This window comes from Macrobrachium nipponense, chromosome 24, assembly GCF_015104395.2.
Source record: "Macrobrachium nipponense isolate FS-2020 chromosome 24, ASM1510439v2, whole genome shotgun sequence".
Taxonomy (NCBI): domain Eukaryota; kingdom Metazoa; phylum Arthropoda; class Malacostraca; order Decapoda; family Palaemonidae; genus Macrobrachium; species Macrobrachium nipponense.
Genome location: NC_061091.1, coordinates 18638822 through 18658089, shown reverse-complemented (window position 1 = coordinate 18658089; position 19268 = coordinate 18638822). Strand labels below are relative to the sequence as shown.

The 19268-nt window shown below is 35.1% G+C and overlaps 2 protein-coding genes across 8 annotated transcripts in view; one reads left to right on the top strand and one right to left on the bottom strand.

Annotated features, from left to right (window-relative positions):
- LOC135205494 (uncharacterized) overlaps positions 1 to 19268 on the top strand; it is a 162874-nt gene that overhangs the window by 9930 nt on the left and 133676 nt on the right. For all 6 annotated transcript variants that reach the window (XM_064236215.1, XM_064236217.1, XM_064236216.1 and 3 more), the window contains exon 2: positions 17934 to 17991. In XM_064236215.1, coding sequence (XP_064092285.1) covers positions 17950 to 17991 — 42 coding nt within the window. In that variant the 5' untranslated portion in view covers positions 17934 to 17949. The remainder of the gene's footprint in view (positions 1 to 17933; positions 17992 to 19268) is intronic.
- LOC135205493 (uncharacterized) overlaps positions 1 to 19268 on the bottom strand; it is a 222042-nt gene that overhangs the window by 138088 nt on the left and 64686 nt on the right. The gene's annotated exons all lie outside the window — the stretch shown is intronic.

Sequence of the window (19268 nt, the reverse complement as noted above, 5' to 3'; positions counted from 1 at the left end):
GTTGGGTACTATTTTAACATGTGCAGTACAGGTATGATATCAGTGAATGGTGCAATGAGTTGCTGTACTGCTACTACTGCAGCTTGGAATTAGACCCGCGTGCAGTTTTATATAACCCTACCCTTATATGACCTTTCAACTTTTGAACCTTAAATATACGATACATAACCAGAGAACAAGAATGATTTCAGTAACAATATATATACTCCGAAATAACGGTAATATGGAGGTAACAGGTATCGGTATCGGTATCAGCCTTAAAAGTTTGGTTTGGTATGGAGTATCGGCCAAAAATTCTGTATCGATATATATATAAATATATATATATATATATATATATATATATATATATTATATATATATATATATAATGTATGTATGGTGTGTGTGTGTCTGTGAATATATTTATGTATGGTAGTTTTAAACAGTCCACTATTTTGCCCACTTTCATATTGAGAGAGAGAGAGAGAGAGAGAGAGAGAGAGAGAGAGAGAGAGACTCAATGCGTCATACCATAAACCTTGAAGGGTAAACGATGACTTACCCTTTTGTGGTTTCATCACCATCAAGACACGAAAACCCCACCAAGAGAGCAAATACCACCTGGAATCACCGCACCCTTAAGGCAGGACATTCCTTACACAAATACCAATCTCACCCCAGGCCAGGTTAATGGCAGCACCAACTCCCAGTTAACTGACAGATGAAGACAGTTCCCCTTCGTCATTCCTCGAGTGTACAGAAGAAAGAGAGAGAGAGAGAGAGAGAGAGAACAAGGTTAAAGAGAGTAAGTTTGACTCAGAGGCGCCTGCCTTTATTAAGTTTGAAGGTTTCCGTTAGTGAAGGTATTTTCCAACAAGGAAATCAAGGGAATTCAGAAAAGCTTTTCAGGAAAGAAGGAGGACAGGAATTAGGAAGAATTCAGGTTATGAGTAGAAGCAGCAGAGATGGATAAAAGGGAAAAGTAGAACAGGCAGGGTGGGGAAAAGGTAAAATGAAAAATGTTATTGCCGAAGAGGGGGATATATGATCTATGAAAATGTACAACATAAGGCAGTTGATTAATGATGGAAGTAGAATTAACATTAATTAGAATTTTTGTGGGGACAAGTATTCAGATGTTTTACTTACAGATTATAAAAACAACAAACATACACATATACGTATATATACATATATATATGTGTGTATGTAATATATAATAATAATAAATATATGTGTGAGTGCGCAAGTGTGTTTGTGGTTTTTATAATCTGTAAGTAAAACATCTTAATACTTTTCCCTACAAAAATTCTTATTAAAGTGGAATGATGAATAGATATTTAAAGCATGATAACAACCATATATATATATATATATGATATATATATATATATATATTATATATATATATATATATATATATATATTATATATATATATATATGGTTGTTATCATGCTGTCAATGTTTATTCACCATTCCCCTTTCTTCAGCAACGCATTCTACATTTTACCTTTTCTCAAACTCTGCCTGTTCTGCCATTCCCATTTATCCATCTCTACTACTTCTACTCTGAAGCCGAATTCTTGCCAGTTCCTCACCTCCCCAATTCCTAAAAATCTCTTTGAAATCTCTTAGATTTGATTTGATTTATATAGATTTTTGGCATTATGCCGCGCTCTGGGGCAACTAAGGCCATTCAAGCGCTGAAACGGAAATTGACAGTAAAAGATTTGAAAGGTGTCACAGGAGGAAAACCTCGCATTTGCGCTATGAAACAATTGTAAGACCGAGGGTGGACAGTAAGATGGAAGAAAGAGATTATGAACGGAGGTACAGTAAAAGGAATGAAAGTAGTTGCAGCCTGGAGTCGAAGAGACGCTGCAAAGAAACTTAAGTAATGCCTACATTGCACCGAATGAGGTGCACTGACGGCATCAACAAAATTAAAATAAATACGCTATATTTCACACAAAAAAAATTCTGTAATATTTAACCATGCACATTATTTATGTTTTATATTTCTATAATAAATACATCAAGAACATCCTATTCTAAAAATCCTGAATCTTTAACACCCTTTTCAGACCTTATTAGGCTTCCCTATCTCCCCCCTTAACAACAAGAACAAAGTAGGTTGTAGGCTTACTCCCCAAGTAAGCGAAAACATTTGAACTAACGGAAATCTTCAAACTTAATAAAGGCAGCCGCCTGTGAGACGAACATACTCTCTTTAACCTTGTTCTCTCTCACTCTCTCTCTTCCTTCCGTACACCTGAAGCCATTTATTTCGAGGAACGACGAAGAGGACCCGTCTTCATCCGTCAATTAACTGGGAGTTGGTGCTGCCATTAACCTGGCCTGGGTGAGATTGGTATTTGTGTAAGGAATGTCCTGCCTCAAGGGTGCGGTGATTCCAGGTATTTGCTCTCTTGGCTTGTGGTTTCGTGTGTTGACAGGAATGGAACAATAAAGGGTAAGTTTACCCCTTGAAGGTTTGTGTGTGTGACGTATTCTCTCTCTCTCTCTCTCTCTCTCTCTCTCTCTCTCTCTCTCTCTTTGATATCTAGAGGTATCTCTTTCACTCTCCCTCTCCAGAATAATTTATTAGATTGAAAATGTAAAAATATAAATATTGTACATGGTTAAATAGTACAGAAATCTCTCTCTCTCTCTCTCTCTCTCTCGGGGTCACTACGGAAATTGTCATTGTACTTTTAGAGTGAGACCCACTTTGTCATCTAACATACTCCACCCCACCCCCTCCCCCCGCCCCACCCATCCCGTAGCAGCAGAACGCCGAAGAGTCAACAGTTTTCTGAATTAGTGTGTCAAGGTTACTGTACTACATGGCTACAGAAATTATGGGGTTTACGGTCTACGGCTACATATTTCTGCTATTCCAACATCGTTTCCTCTCTTAAATCATGACCTATATACACAAACATTCTCTCTCTCTCTCTCTCTCTCTCTCTCTCTCTCTCTCTCTCTCTCTCTCTCTCTCTACACTAGTACCTTGTCCTGTCAGCCAACGGATTTAAATGTTGATTAAAAACGTTTACAATATATTAAGGCATTAAACATTACAACAACTTTTTCAGTGAAGCTTTTTGTATACTATCTATATCATCCTTAAAAGTAAGCTCAAGATATTTTGAATCAACGTCGATATGACTAAAATAAAAATGGGGGCAAACTTCAAACATCAATGTAGTCTAACATGCCTTTTCTCAAGGACCAACCTTACCCTCCCATCCACCATCTCTCTCTCTCTCTCGTTACTTCATCTCCTGTTCTCTTTTGTTTACAGTTAACATACTATTACCATCTTTGAACAGTCGAAGCTACTCTCTCTCTCTCTCTCTCTCTCTCTCTCTCTAAGAAAAAAATATTAAAAAAAATCCCACGTTACCCAAAACTATCTTTCCAAATCTCTCTCACAAGGAAGATACTAATAAAAAACGACAAAATTCGCGTAAGAAATATTAACCCGAGAAAAACCCTGAAATCAACCCCTTCTCTCTCTCTCTCTCATACAAAAACAGATAACAATATCAACGACCTCTCTCTCTCTCTCTCTCTCTCTCTCTCTCTCTCTCTCTCTCTCTCTCTCTCTCTCTCTCTCTCAATAAATAAAACTCATCGACAACTCTCTCTCTTAAGAAAGAAAGGCAACGACCTCTCCCTCTCTCTCAAAAAGATATCTACGACTTCTCTCTCTCTCTCTCTCTCTCTTTCTCTCTCTCTCTCTCTCTTAAGAAATAAAAGCAATGACCTATCTCTCTAACCCCCCCTCTCTAATAAAAGAAAAAAGAAAGTCAACGACCACTCACTCTCTTAAGAAAGAAAAGCAACGACCTCTCTCTCTCTCTCTCTCTCTCTCTCTCTCTCTCTCTCTGTTAAGCACAGAAACTTTAAAAAAAATAAAACGAAGGAAAGAAAACACACCGACGACAACGAAATTCTCGTCGCACGAAAATGATCAGCCGGAGGAAGGAACCGGAATCGGTTGTTTATCGGTTGCCAGGTGACTCGAATCTTCAGGGTGTTTTCCAGGTGCGACTGGAATCGATAAGTCCCCATCGGCGCTCGGCTCTGCTTGTTTTTTTTTTTTTTTTTTTTTTTTTTTGTGTTTTTTTTTTTTTTTTTTTATACGTGCCGCTTTTTGTTGCGAGCGTACATATGATCGGTCCCCAACTCCACCCTATGGCGATCATGGAATAAAACAAAGCATAAAGGTAGTTATAGAATAAGGGTGGCATAAAATCAGAATAAAAGTAGTCATGGAATACGTACTGATGTATATCACTATGCACACACACACACATATTACAATATATATATATATATATATATATATATATATATATATATATATATATATATAGTATGTATATACTATACTATACATATATATATATATATATATGTATACTATGAATTTTATCACATCACATTGATTCACATAAAGCTACAAATGTCCTTTCTTATCCATTTCGCTCTACCTCGGAATTAACATATATGAACATATGTTCATTCCGAGGTAGAGCGAAATGGATATTAAAGGACATTTATAGCTTAATGCAGATATATATATATAATATATAATATATACTATATCAAAACTGTATATAAATATAAAATATATAGGAATCCCTGTATACCCATACACATGGTTACATTCACACAATCACGTTACCTTGTCTAGGAAGGTATAGAAGAAAATGTATTTGGGGAAAGATGGATGAAGTAAAAAATAAAATCTTTGAGCACACTGACTACAGTAATGGATTAATAACAAACAAGAAAAAATAAATAGTGAATTAATAAAAAAAATAACAAAATAGTGAGTTAATAAAAAATATAAAAAGGCGAAAAATAATGAACATATTTAACGACAACGCAGATATATATATATATATATATATATATATAATATACTATATATATACAATATATATATATATATATATATATATATATATATATATATTAATAATGCTTTTAAAAGTGAGTCAATTGGAATGAAAGTTTCAAAGGGAATTACCATTCACTAACATTCCTCACCACTCTCCCAATATGTAACAATTTAGAATGGAATGGAATCTAAAACTTAGGGCAAAGACCAAGCGCTGGGACCTATGAGGTCATTCAGCGCTGAAACGGAAAATGAGAGTAAGAGGTCTTCAAGAAGCAACAGGAGGAAAACCTCGCAGCTACACTCTGAAACAATTGTCAGAAGAGGGTTGACGGAAGAAAGAGAATATGAAAGGAACTACAGTAAAAGGAATGTAAGGTGGTTGCAGATAGGGGCCGAAGGAACGCTGCAGAGAACCTAAGTAATGCCTACAGTGCACTCCGTGAGGTACAGTTAGGGCGCTATAGGTCCCTACGGGGTGAGGTATATGTCGAACTGTAGACTCCATGAAGATATGACATCACATAAAAGTAATACATTCACCAGGTAAAAGTCAGCTAAGTCGTCAGCACACCTTATGATCAACCATTCACGAAAACATAAATAACTGTATACAATCAAGAAAATAGACGGCAATAAAAACCGAATAACAAATCCCGTAATCAATGTAATAAAAGAAAAATAGCCACTTAACAATTTACTGATACGATCTCATGGCCCTGTTACGTCATCATGCTTTAGATATATCACTTTTCCTATATAGGAATTATCAAGGCACTCGTGAAAACATTTTTCTTGATATTGACATAAGTAACAATAAGTCATATGTTTTTTTTTTTTCCAGACTGTTCGAAGTTGGTCGATATAAGAATGTTTACTGTATGTTTTGGGGCCTCTATAACTTACGCCATGTGAGTGGTATCCGATATCATAAGACGTATCTGATAAAAGGTACAGTTACCTTAGTCGGGAATTATATAATGCGTAGTGAGAGAGAGAGAGAGAGAGAGAGAGAGAGAGAGAGAGAGAGATTGTATAAAGGCATAAATGAAAATTTAAAATTTACATCAAGTTTATATACTATATATATATATATATATACATATATATATATATATATATATATATATATATACATATACATACATACATACACATACTTTATGTGTGTGAGCGTACAGTATGTATATTGTGTATATATATACACACACATATACATACTGTACGCCCACACACATAAAGTATGTTATGTATGTATGTATGTGTAACATATATATATATATATATATATATATATATATATAATATATATATATCGAGCTACAATGTCCTTTAATATCTATCTCGCTCTACCATCGGAATTAATATATTTTCATATATGCTTAACCGAAGGGGAATTTTTTTTCTCTCTCTCTCTCGATAATAGACTTGCCTGGACAGGGCGCGAACCCATGGATCCTTTCAAAATCCAGGAACGTCGGTGAAGCCTTTACCTACTACACCACCGCGAGAGGCTAAAAGAAAAGTTCATGTCGCCTCTCACCCTCATATACCTTTCGCGCGCAGTAATTAGTTGGTTTGGAGACAACATCAACCCACCTCGACTCCGGTAGTGTTTGTAGTGCTTTTGACAGCACGTAGCCAATCTATAAGTCATATCACATTTCCGTGATTCATATACATATATCGAGCTACAATGTCCTTTAATATCTAATTCGAAAGGTATATGAGGGTGAGAGGCGACATGAACTTTTAGCCTCTCGCGGTGGTGTAGTAGGTAAAGACTTCACTGACGTTCCTGGATTGAAAGGATCCATATGGGTTCGCGCCCTGGTCCAGGCAAGTCTATCATCGAGAAAAAAAAAAAAAAAATTCCCCTTCGGTAGAGCGAATCAGATATTAAAGGACATTGTTAGCTCGATATATGTATATGAATCACGGAAATGTGATATGACATATATATCTATATATATATATATTATATATATATATATATATATATATATATATATATACATATATAAATGGGTGTCTGTATGCCATAGTGGGCATTTATATATATATATATATATATATATATATATATATATATATATATAAAAGCAGAGGACAAATTCAAAAACAACTAAAAAAAAATGTAAATCCTATCCTTCAATCTGACAGGAGACTGAGGACATCAATAAAATCCTTCTTCTCGAGTGGCGTCAGACCTGCAAACCCTTCAAGTCACAAGAAACAAGATAAAAACAAAAACATGAAGAATTCAAATAAAATATATATGATCCTTGTACCGAGAACTTAAGAGAGGCATGTCTCGTCACAGAGAATAAGATATTTTCTGGTATTTGTCGGAAATACTCGTGAAGATTATATTTACCTAAAAGTTCCTGCTTCCCTGATTAGCACTTTTCAGGCCAAATACGCAATAAAATAACGTATTTAAAACTTATTTGTTACTGATGTGTTGTATCGAGACGAAATAACTCTTCTTCCTGTGTTTTCTATTGCCCTCTGGAAAGTCTTTCACATTAACACCATATTATTCATTGGAAGCTTGAATTTCAAGTCAATGGTCCCCGTGAGCTTTTTCATATGAATAGGGTTTATCTTCTAGATAATAATAATAATAAAATAATAATAATAATAATAATAATAATAATAATAATAATAATAATAATAATAATAATAACGTTGGGTGGTACGTGTGAGTGGGAGTGACCTCCCACTGCCTCGGAGGTCAAGAGAGGTCAAGTTTCAAATAATATTCTTTAGTGTAAGCAAACCGCATAAGCTTACATCAACACTAGCCTTAATTATTCATGTCCATTCTTTCGTAAAAGTCCCTTTCATGATTAATACTAAATGGGGAGAAAAGAACACCTCAGCTAAAAGGTGCTTTGAGGCTTTGAGAGAGAGAGAGAGAGAGAGAGAGAGAGAGAGAGAGAGAGAGAGAGAGAGAGAGAGAGAGAGAGAGAGTATCGATTAAAGCAGTGAAGCATTAGCCCTGAAAATAAGCGTTAAAGCATAATTTTGTTGAGAGAGAGAGAGGAGAGAGAGAGAGAGGAGAGAGAGAGAGAGAGAGAGAGAGAGAGAGATTTGCTCTGAAAATAAGCATTGAAACAATTTAGTTCAGAATTCTTCCACTCAGCAAATTCTTTCGTAGACATCACGAAACTGTAACTTATAACCTACTTGTTAACTTTATCCTCAGTTAAATATAACATTTTAGCGCCTGTACAAAAATTCATTAACCAGGGAGACTTCAAATATAACATTTTGTGCCAGAAAAAATGAATAACTTGGGAGACTTTAAATATAACATTTTACTGCCAGAAAAAAATAATTAACCTGGAGACTTTATTAACATTTTACTGCGAGAAAAAAATTAATTAACTTTGGAGACTTTAAATATAACATTTTACTGCCACAAAAAAAAAATGATTAACTTGGGAGACTTTAAATATAACATTTTACTGACAGAAAATAATTATTAACTTGGAAGACTTTAAATATAACATTTTACTGCAAGAAAAAAATTAATAACTTGGGAAACTTTAAATACATCATTTTACTGCCAGAAAAAAATATCTTGGGAGACTTTAAATATAACATTTTACTGCCAGAAAAAAAATAATAACTTGAGAGATTTTAAATATACAATTTTACTACCAAGAGAAAAAATATTAACTTGGGAGACTTTACTATAATATTTAACACGCAGGAAAAGAATTATTACCTTGGGAAACTTCAACTATAATATTTTACAACTAGAAAAAAATTACTACCTTGGGAGACTTTAAGTATCATTTCAAGTCCAGGAAAAAATGACTAATTCGGAAGACTTTAAAAATAACATTTTACTGTCTGAAAAAAATGAATAACTTGGGAGACCTGATTTATGTTGGCCAGGTATATGGAAAGGCTGAACTAACTGAAATAAATGAACGGGTAATAAGTGGTACGAGCACCAACCTGAAGGAGTGATAGAAAACGATCAGGCAAAGATTCTCTGGGACTATGGTATCAGAACAGATAGGGTGATACGTGCAAATAGACCAGACGTGACATTGATTGACAAAATCAAGAAGAAAGTATCACTCATTGATGTCGCAATACCATGGAACACCAGAGTTGAAGAGAAAGAAAGGGAAAAAATCGTTACGTATCAAGGACCTGAAATAGAAATAAGAAGGATGGGATATGCCAGTGGAAACTGTACCCATAATCATAGGGACACTAGGCACGATCCCAAGATCCCTGAAAAGGAATCTGGAAAAACTAGAGGCTGAAGTGGCTCCAGGACTCATGCAGAAGAGTGTGATCCTAGAAACGGCGCACATAGTAAGAAAAGCGATGGACTCCTAAGGAGGCAGGATTCAACTCGGAACCCCACACTATAAATACCACTCAGTCGAATTGGAGGACAGTGATAGACAAAAAAATAAAATAATAATACTTAAGCACAGGTTAAATAAGTTTTTGGTCTCCTAGTGACGCTGAATAATAATTAATAATAATAAGTAATATAATAATAATAATATAATAATAATAATAATAATAATAATAATAACGCGACCACGCTCTTGTCATACAATAGATAATAATGTGAAGTTTATTTCACTTTATTGTGCATCGGTTTTGCAATGATAACAACAAAAATTATAATGAAAATAATGCCGACACCAATTGGAATGATACTAACTCTCAAGTGTAATTATCATTAGAAATTCAAATTTCATGACTCTAAACAGCGTGCCAAATTATAAATAGAAAAACAAAATTTATTCTTTTGAAAATGTAGCAAGCAGTAAATCAGAAAAAAATTTATAAAACGCCCCAATTAAAAAGAAAGAAGAAAAATTAACAAAAACCTCTCTATAAAACTCTTCAATTACAAAGAAATATACAAAAATAAAAAACTTCCATTTATGTGAAATATACGAACACGACGAAAAGTCAAACCATTTGTGTAACGCATAATCAGTACTCGTTCTAAGAACCTATCAGTCAGTGTGTTTTAAGGACGGAAAAGTCAATATCAAAGGCGACACTGTTCCATTACCTTCCACTCACCAGATCTGGCAATCTGCTCAGACATTCATAAGACCTCTACTTCTTAATGGCCCTTCAGCAGTGTTTAGCTTTCAGGGTGACTAAATGCACATGGCACTTAACAGTTCACTCACGACCTGGGACCTGTAACCTAAGCATGACCTGATCCATCGATAAATTGCAAAAGGATGATTTGATTTAATTGGATTCATATAGATTTTTGGCATTATGCCAAGCACTTTGGGCAACTAAGGCCATTCAGCATATGAAACGGAAATTGGCAGCAAAAGGTTTGAAAGGTCACGGGAGGAAAACCTCAAAGCAGTTGCACTATGAAACAATTGTTAGGAGAGGGTGGACAGTGAGATGGAAGAAAGAGAAAATGAACGGAGGTACAGTAAAAGGAATGAAAGCAGTCGTAGCTAGGGGCCGAAGGGACGCGGCAAAGAACCTTGAGTAGTGCCTACATTGCACCGTATGAGGTGTACAGACAGCACTATCCCCCCGCTACGCGGAAAATGGGATGATGAATAGGCATTAAAAAAAAAAACTTTTCTTTTTCAAGAAGAACTGGAATTTTTCTTAACGTGCAAACGTGAATTCCTTTACAAAGGAGATAATGCCACATTCCCGCCTCCCATGTAAAATAAATGTTTCTAAGCGTGTGGGAACATAGAGGTAATTGCACGCTAGCCAATACAATGGAACATATCATGTTCCCTGAAAAGGTATAAATGTGAAAATATCACATAAAAAAATCACGAATGGCTACGGGATATAACACACTTTAAAATAATGAAATGGAATAAGACCTAATTATTTAAGAATACCCAAATGTAGACGTTAACGGACAGCTTTAGTCTCCAAGCCTCATAATAATTCACGATGGCTATTATTATCAGCAGTTCAAATTATTATTATTATTATTATTATTATTATTATTATTATTATTATTATTATTATTATTATTATTATTAAATAGAAAGGCAATAAAGTTTGGTTGAAAGGAGGTTTCCTTCCGAGATTATTATTATTATTATTATTATTATTATTATTATTATTATTATTATTATTATTATTATTATCATTATTATTATTATTATTATTATTATTATTATTATTATTAACAGAGAAAATCCATCCAGAAAAAGCTTAAACAAAATACTGACTGAAAAAAAATTAGTAATTGTTAAATGACTTAACTATTCGAGTATTACGTTTTCATGCAAAACCTACAAAAATGAATGAATAAATAAATAAACAAATAAATAAAAAACGCACAAACACATTTCACATGATCTAATGTGACGCGGATCACGCGAACAGGCAACTGAACTATCAAAAAATATACATATTCTGGGTCTGTCTATATATATTCTTATGATAAACGACCATCTTGAAAAATTAAACTTGCTTTCATTGTAATGACGGTTCACACATTGACGTATCAAGGCCACGTATGCCATACGCGGGGTAAAGTTGCCGCGATCAACTATACTCTGTTTTTTTCCATCTGTCATCCGCCTGTGGTGGTCGCGCACGGTAACACTGCGTCCCGGGCTTTAAATAGTTACGCTGTGTCAAGTTTAGGTGAATAAAAGGATATCTGGGTGTACATTTGCAACTGAAAAGTGTTTTAATAATTTGCTGTATGTGACTTACACCGTTAATATTCGAAATACGATATTATTTAAAGCCCGGGACGAAGTGTTACCATGCGCGAACACCACAGGCTTGTGGACAGATGGAAAAAAACAGAGTAAAGAAATACGTGTCACGGGCAGTAAAGCTAATTTATTATAATGCGTATCATGCCTACTCAGCACAAGCATGACGTAACACACTTACCCAAATTGCCACGACAAGCGGCGACACCTCCACAAATAGTGCGTGGCAGAGCACGTAATCCCACGTATGTATAACGTATGTGTAACGTAGTGCGTTACTACCTCGCGTCATCCTCACGTTATCCTCACGTGCGTCGGTGGGTTAACGTGAAGTAATTGATAGGGCCGCGCTGCACACACGTGATTGCAATTTAAGGAATTACTATATGCTGACCCCATTAAGGGTGGTCAAATGGCTATGAATGTATGAGACTAAAAATGTATAATCTTCAGGGAGACTGAATGTATAACCTTCAGGTATATGGATATTAAAAAAAAAATAGCCAAAATTCATTCATGATTGAGGTTCCTGTTAAAAAAAAAATTACTTAATCGCATTTAAAATAAATATTACAAGATTCACTATCGATTTCTACTTCAAAATAAGTTCCACTCTGCAAGTTTCTCCCAACGATGATGAAACTGGTGCTACTCCATTAACAAAGAATGTTAAAAGCGAGAAATAAAATTATAATTAGTAGCATGAAAGTCTATTATCTGACCTTCTCTACTGAATTAAACACTGCGTTACGCAGGTCACGTGATCCAATTAACATGAGACCACAAATGCACTAACGCATGAACTCGCTCACTATGTACCTCCAGCCCATCAAAAATGCCACCATTCTCCTCAGCAATTCTAAGCAACTCTAGCTGATTCTAAGGAACTGCAGCTAATTCTAAGCAACTCTTGCTAATTCTATGCATTTCTTAATAATTCCAAGCAACTCTTGATAATTCTAAGCAACCCTTCCCAATGCTAAGGAATTGTAGCTAATTCTAAGCTACTCTTGCTAATTCTATGCATTTCTCAATAATTCAAACAAACTCTTGCTAAATCTAAGAAACTCTAAATGATTCTAAGGAACTCTACCTAATTCTATAATGAACTCTAGCTAATTCTAAGGAACTCTAGCTAATTCCTATTGTAGCTAATTCTAAGGAACTCTACCTAATTCTACGCAACACTAGCTGATTCTAAAGAATTGAAGCTAATTCCAACCAACCCCTGCTACGTCTATGCATTTCTCGTTAATTCTTAGCAACTCTTGCTAATTTTAAACAAATCTAGCCGATTCTAAGGAACTCTAGCTAGATTCTAAGCAAATCACGCTAATTCTAAGCGATGCTAATCCTTAGCAATTCTCGCTAACTCTAAGCCACTTTCGCTCATTCTAAGAAATTCTCGCTAATTCAAAGCAACTCTCGTACGATGGCAAAAAATAAGACTATCGACTATTTTTCAAAGGGATGTTTACAGTGTGTGTACCTACTTTTGCGTCATTTTGTACTCACGAATAAGAATTAACTTTAAGTGCTACCCTGCAACAGTACAATTGTGTTTTGCTACTTTGTTTATATTTGTATCGTTTTTTTATTAATTCAAATACTTTTCTTTCTTATTAACTCACCTTTTTTCTATGCCTTTCCTATTATCTCCTGTAACTTCTTCTAAATGAACACCATATTCTTTGGAAGCTTAAATTGAAACCAATGAACCCTGTAGACTTGTTCCACATGAATAGGGATTTATCTTCTAAACAATAATAATAATAATAAAACTAAGTCAATAATAATAATAATAATGATAATAATAATAATAACACTATACTCTGTTCTTTTCCATCTGCCCACCCGCCGTGGTGTTTGCGTATGGTAACACTGCGTCCCGGGCTTTAAATAGTTACGCTATGTGCAAGTTTTAGTTAAATAAAGGATATCTTGGTGTACAGTTGCAACTGAAAAGTGTTTTAATAATTTACTGTATGCGAATTACACCGTTAATATTCGAAATACGATATTATTTAAAGCCCGGGACGCAGTGTTACCATGCGCGAACACCACAGGCGGATGGACAGATGGAAAAAACAGAGTATAGGTCAAATAACCTTGGCATACCACCACAACGCAAATGTTAGTTTTCATTTATCGCTATAAACTCAATTCTATTCGAACTATCGATTAATCAATTATTCAAACACAAAATACTTCCACGACAATGAGTCATCTAAACATATAGCATATATAAAGACCACATAGCTCCGACGTCTGACCTCATTACGAAGTAATTTACTGCAGAACAAAAGTCAATATTTCTAAAGGTTACCAAGATATATAGCTTTCTTCATTCACGTCTTGGAAATATTCAAGGAACTTTATTTCTTCACGGGGAATATCGTCACCTGACCATTGCTCCCAAAATATTTATTCTCTCTCTCTCTCTCTCTCTCTCTCTCTCTCTCTCTCTCTCTCTCTCTCTCTCAACTAACTAAATATTTCAAGAATCTTAAAAAAGTTATTCGCATACCAGACCAATCATGGGCTGACAATGATAAACCACAAGATCAACAGAGAGAGAGAGAGAGAGAGAGAGAGAGAGAGAGAGAGAGAGAGAGAGAGAGAGAGAGAGAGAGAGAGAAGGTTTCCATACAAAGAAAAGAAAGAAAGAAAGCGATGGTCACTTCAAAAGAAGTGCTCCACAGTTACATAGGAATTTCGATGACGAAAGTAAAACTTAAAGACGATGTCAGATGTATGTAGGACATGTTTGTAGATGTACTTGGGAGATGTATGTAGAAGATGTATGTAGGAAATGTATGTAGAAGATGCATGTAAAAGATGTATGTATGCGACGTACGTGGATGCATGTAGAAGATGTATGTGGGTGCGTGTAGGAGATAAATGTAGATGATCTATGCATGTAATGTAGGTGGGAGATTTACGCAAATGATACATGTAGGCGACTTGTGTAGAAAATGCATGCAGAAGAAGTAAATAGCAGATACGAAGGAGATATATATGTAGAAAATGTATGCAGATGTATGTAGATGTATTTTGAAGTATGTATGCAGATGTATGTCGTAGATCAATGGAGATGTATTTGGATGTATGGAGGGAAATGTATTTGGAAGCATGTACGTAGATGTATGTTGTAGATCAACGGAGATGTATTATGATGTATGTAAGAGATGCATGTAGATCTATGAAGGAGATATATGTAGGAAAAGTATGTAGATGTTTGTAGATGTATTTGGATACATGTTTGTAGATGTATGTAGTAGGTCCATGAAGGAGATGTATTTGGATGTATGTAGGAGATGCATGTTGAAGATGTATGTAGATCTATGAAGGAGATGTACGTAAAAAAAACTTCCACAACGTCAGTCTCTCTCAAAGTCCTCAAGACTCTTGTGGTTTTCAAAAGAAAAAAAAAATCAAATATAAAAATTAAAAAAAAAACTCATTTTTATACCCAGACTTTAAGGCCTGGAAGTCAATGACCCTTAAGAAAAAAAACACACACGCAAGGGAAGAAAATACGGAGTATGTCGAGGGCAGGACACACACACACACACGCACACAAATCTAGACCTTAATCCTCGACGAGAATCCTTCCTAAAACTCCAACGTGAGTGGAATATTCGGTGTGTTATTAAGAGCTGAGGAAAGGAAAATGGTAATCATACACTAGTCATGTAACACATTTCTCTCTCTCTCTCTCTCTCTCTCTCTCTCTCTCTCTCTCTCTATATATATATATATATATATATATATATATATATATATATATATATATATATATATATATATATATACGCATATATATATATATATATATATATAGATATATATATATATATCTATATATATATATATATATATATATATATATATATAGATATATATATATCTATATATATAAATACACATACTCATGTATCTTATGTATATACATATATGTACCTATATCATATTTAAAAACAAACGCGATATGCAAAACACATACATTTATTTTTAAATACCATTTATAAAAACTTAACACTATAGAACTCACATATTTGTAGTGCGTGTGTCTACATATTCACATACGAAATTCAAAATGACACTAAATGTTTCCAACAACACTTTCATTACGTTCGTTATGCTACAACAATTTCATATCACATGGAAGAGAATTATGCAGGACATAAACATCACGATATATGAGCGACAGAAGTGCAAAAAAAACCATGGGAATGTAATCATGATATTTTATGTTGTAGAAAAATACACTATGATTTTTAACAATATAACGACCTACCGAATGCCTTGTATGAGAGAGGTCATATACTGAGACCCAATTTCAGGGCAAAACCGAACTGAAAGAATTCATTTAGTGATCCAACTTTAGAGCCAAAGTGAACTCAAAGAGTTCATATACTGAGACCCAATTTTAGTGCCAAATTGGAATGAAAGAGTTCATATACTGAGACCCAATTTTGGTGCAAAACTGACCTGAAAGAATTCATATAATAAGATCCAATTTCATTACCCAATTAAACTAACGGAGTTCATATACAGACACAATTTTTGTGCAAACTTGAACTGAAAGAGTTAATTTACTGAAACCCAATTTTGGTGCAAAATTGAACTGAAAGAGTCCATATACTTAGACACAATTTTACTGCCAGATTAAACTGAAAGAGGCCATATAATGAGACCCAATTTTAGTGGCAAATTGGAATGAAAGAGTTCATATACTGAAGACTGTTCCTTGGGTGGAAATACCCGGTGATCCCTGAAATTTCTTGTCCAATGCAGAGCCAATGCCCAGGGAAACTCATGTATGATCAAATGAATGAAAAACATTAAAATATATGCGAAAAGACAAGCGCTGTGACCTACGAGGTCATTCAGCCCTGAAAGGGAAACTGAGAGTGGAAAAGTATGGAAGGCTTAACAGAAGGAAAACCTAGCAGTTGCACTCTGAAACAATTGTTAGGAGAGGGTTAAGGAAAGTAAGAAGGAAGAGAGAATACGAATGGATGCACAATCGAAGGAATGAAAGTGGTTGCAGCTACAGGAGCCGAAGGGACACTGCAAAGAACCTTAAACAATGCCTACAGTGTACCGCGTGCGGTGCATTGGCGGCACTCTCCCCCTACGTAATCAAAACCGAGCGAGCTGAAAACGCCACTGACCAACAGGGCTGCCGTTTTGAGGAATTTCGTCTACTAGTGTGACTTTCTGGTGTCATCTGGCAACCTCCCGTGGCTTTTCCGACCACAGGCCACGGCACTGAGAATAAAATTCTTCACTTTGCCTTTTTATGTCTTATTATATAAATAAAATTATAAAACATACCCTGCTTATTTATAATAATGAATTTTATTGAAATCCTTTATTTTCATTCGTCCAAAATACTTTATGTTAAGCTAGTGATGTGTAGTTTTTTTCGTCACGGAAAATAATTCGACATCGGAAAATACCATTCTAACCATTAAATCATAAATAACGTAAAAAAAAAATCAGAACTGCTTATGGTAACACTGCTAAAAGCCAATGTTGTGAGGAAAAAACGGCATCGCTGCTGCCCAAACCAATCTACGAATATGAAAGCAAAAGACGAGAACATCCATTTTAATAGAGAGGGCAGGGGTCCGAAAGCACTAGATTCGACGCTTTTGTCATGGGAAACTTGACCCAACAATGGAATGGATTTGCGAAGGGGATAAAATTTCAGGATGTCAGCTATTCTTCTATTTTCCACAGATAAAGTTAAATCTCTTGCCATTGTGGAGAGAGAGAGAGAGAGAGAGAGAGAGAGAGAGAGAGAGAGAGAGAGAGAGAGAGAGAAATTCTTTGGATACAAAAGGGTTTAATTTTGTCTTGAACCACTAACTTTTCAGTGATCAGTGCTGGCATTTTTTAAATATTTAAAATGATGATTAAATCGTACGGAAGTTAAGTTTCTAAATACTGTAATGAATTGAATTGATTATAGAATTTAGGCCAAAGGCCAAGCACTGGGACCTATGAGGTCAATCAAGGGTGAAACAGAAATTGACAGTAATAGGTTTCAAAGGTGTAACAGGAGGAAAACCTCAAAGCAGTTGCACGAAGAATTAATCGTTAGGAGAGGGTGGGAAGTAAGATGGTAGAGAGGGAATATGAAAAGAAGTACAGTAAAACAGGTAGGGGCCGAAGGAATGTGCAAAGAACCTAGAAGTTAACGCCTATACAGCACCGCGTGAGGTGCACTGATGGCACTACCCCCCTACGGACGATGTCTTATTGCAATATTTTAATCTTTTATTTGTTTGTCTCTCTTTCCAGGATGTCATAGAGAGATATGGGCTGCGGAAGTAGCACCGACACTCACTCCAGCCAGCAGGTAAGTAGGATAAAGCTAATCTTTTTTCAAAGAAGTAATTTCAACTAACTCTGATTCAGTTCGTTTACCTAATTATACGTGGGGTAAAAAACAACGTCACCTAATTACTGTTAAGTTCGTGTAGCTAATCATTTAAAGGGGAACTAATTAATTTCAACTAATTAATGAAGATTTAGTTCGCGTAGCTGATTATCCGAGGGGTAAAAAAGTAATCTCAATTAATGTTAAGTTCGCGTAGCTCATTATCCGAGGAGTAAAAAAGTAATTTCACCTAATTAATGTTAAGTTCGTGTAGCTAATCATTTAATGGAAAAATAATTCATATCAACTAATTAAGATTTAGTTCGCGTAGCTAATTTTTCATGGGAAAAAGAAGTCATTTCACCTAAATAAGATTTTAGCCGTTGCTCATCATATGTGGAAAAACAAGCAGTTACACCTATACTCTGTTTTTTATTCATCTGTCCATCCGCCTGTGGTGTTTTCACATGGTAACACTGCTTCCCGGGGTTTAAATAGTTACGCTATGTGTAAATTTTAGGTAAATAAAAGGATATTTGGGTGTACATTTGCAACTGAAAAGCGTTTTAATAATTTACTGTATGCGAATTACACCGTTAATATTCGAAATAGGATATTGTTATTATTGTTGAATGTTAGCTGAATGTGACTATCTAAAGCCCCGGACGCAGTGTTACCATACATAAACACCACAGGCGGCTGGACAGATGGAAAAAAACCTTGTATAATCAAGAGCAATGAATTCCTTCCCACGATGTGAATAAGACATGACAATATACCTATTGTTAAGAAATTCACAGTTTCGTGAAAAAAAAATTGTTAAAAAATATCCACAATTATATAATAAAAATATATTTCTATGTAAAAACATAGAACAAAGACTTTCGAACACCTGAACGGTGTTCCTCATCAGTGTCGTTACGTTACACTGATGAAGAACACCGTTCAGGTGTTCGAAAGTCTTTGTTCTATTTTTACATAGAAAATATTTTTGATATATATAATTGTGGCTATTTTTTAACAATATACCTATTGTGACAAAACACTTGAATGAAATAATACAATCACCCCATTCCTTACATAAACTGTCTCCAGACCACTGTTTGTTTTTGAGCGCACGTTACTGCTGGGAATTTCGATATGCACCAATTCTTGCGTGTTTTTCTTCGAAACAACGGGTACAGAAAGTGACTGTATGACTCCCTAGACTATATTTTAACTCTGCGAGGAGAGGGGATGGGGTCGCCGCACCTACA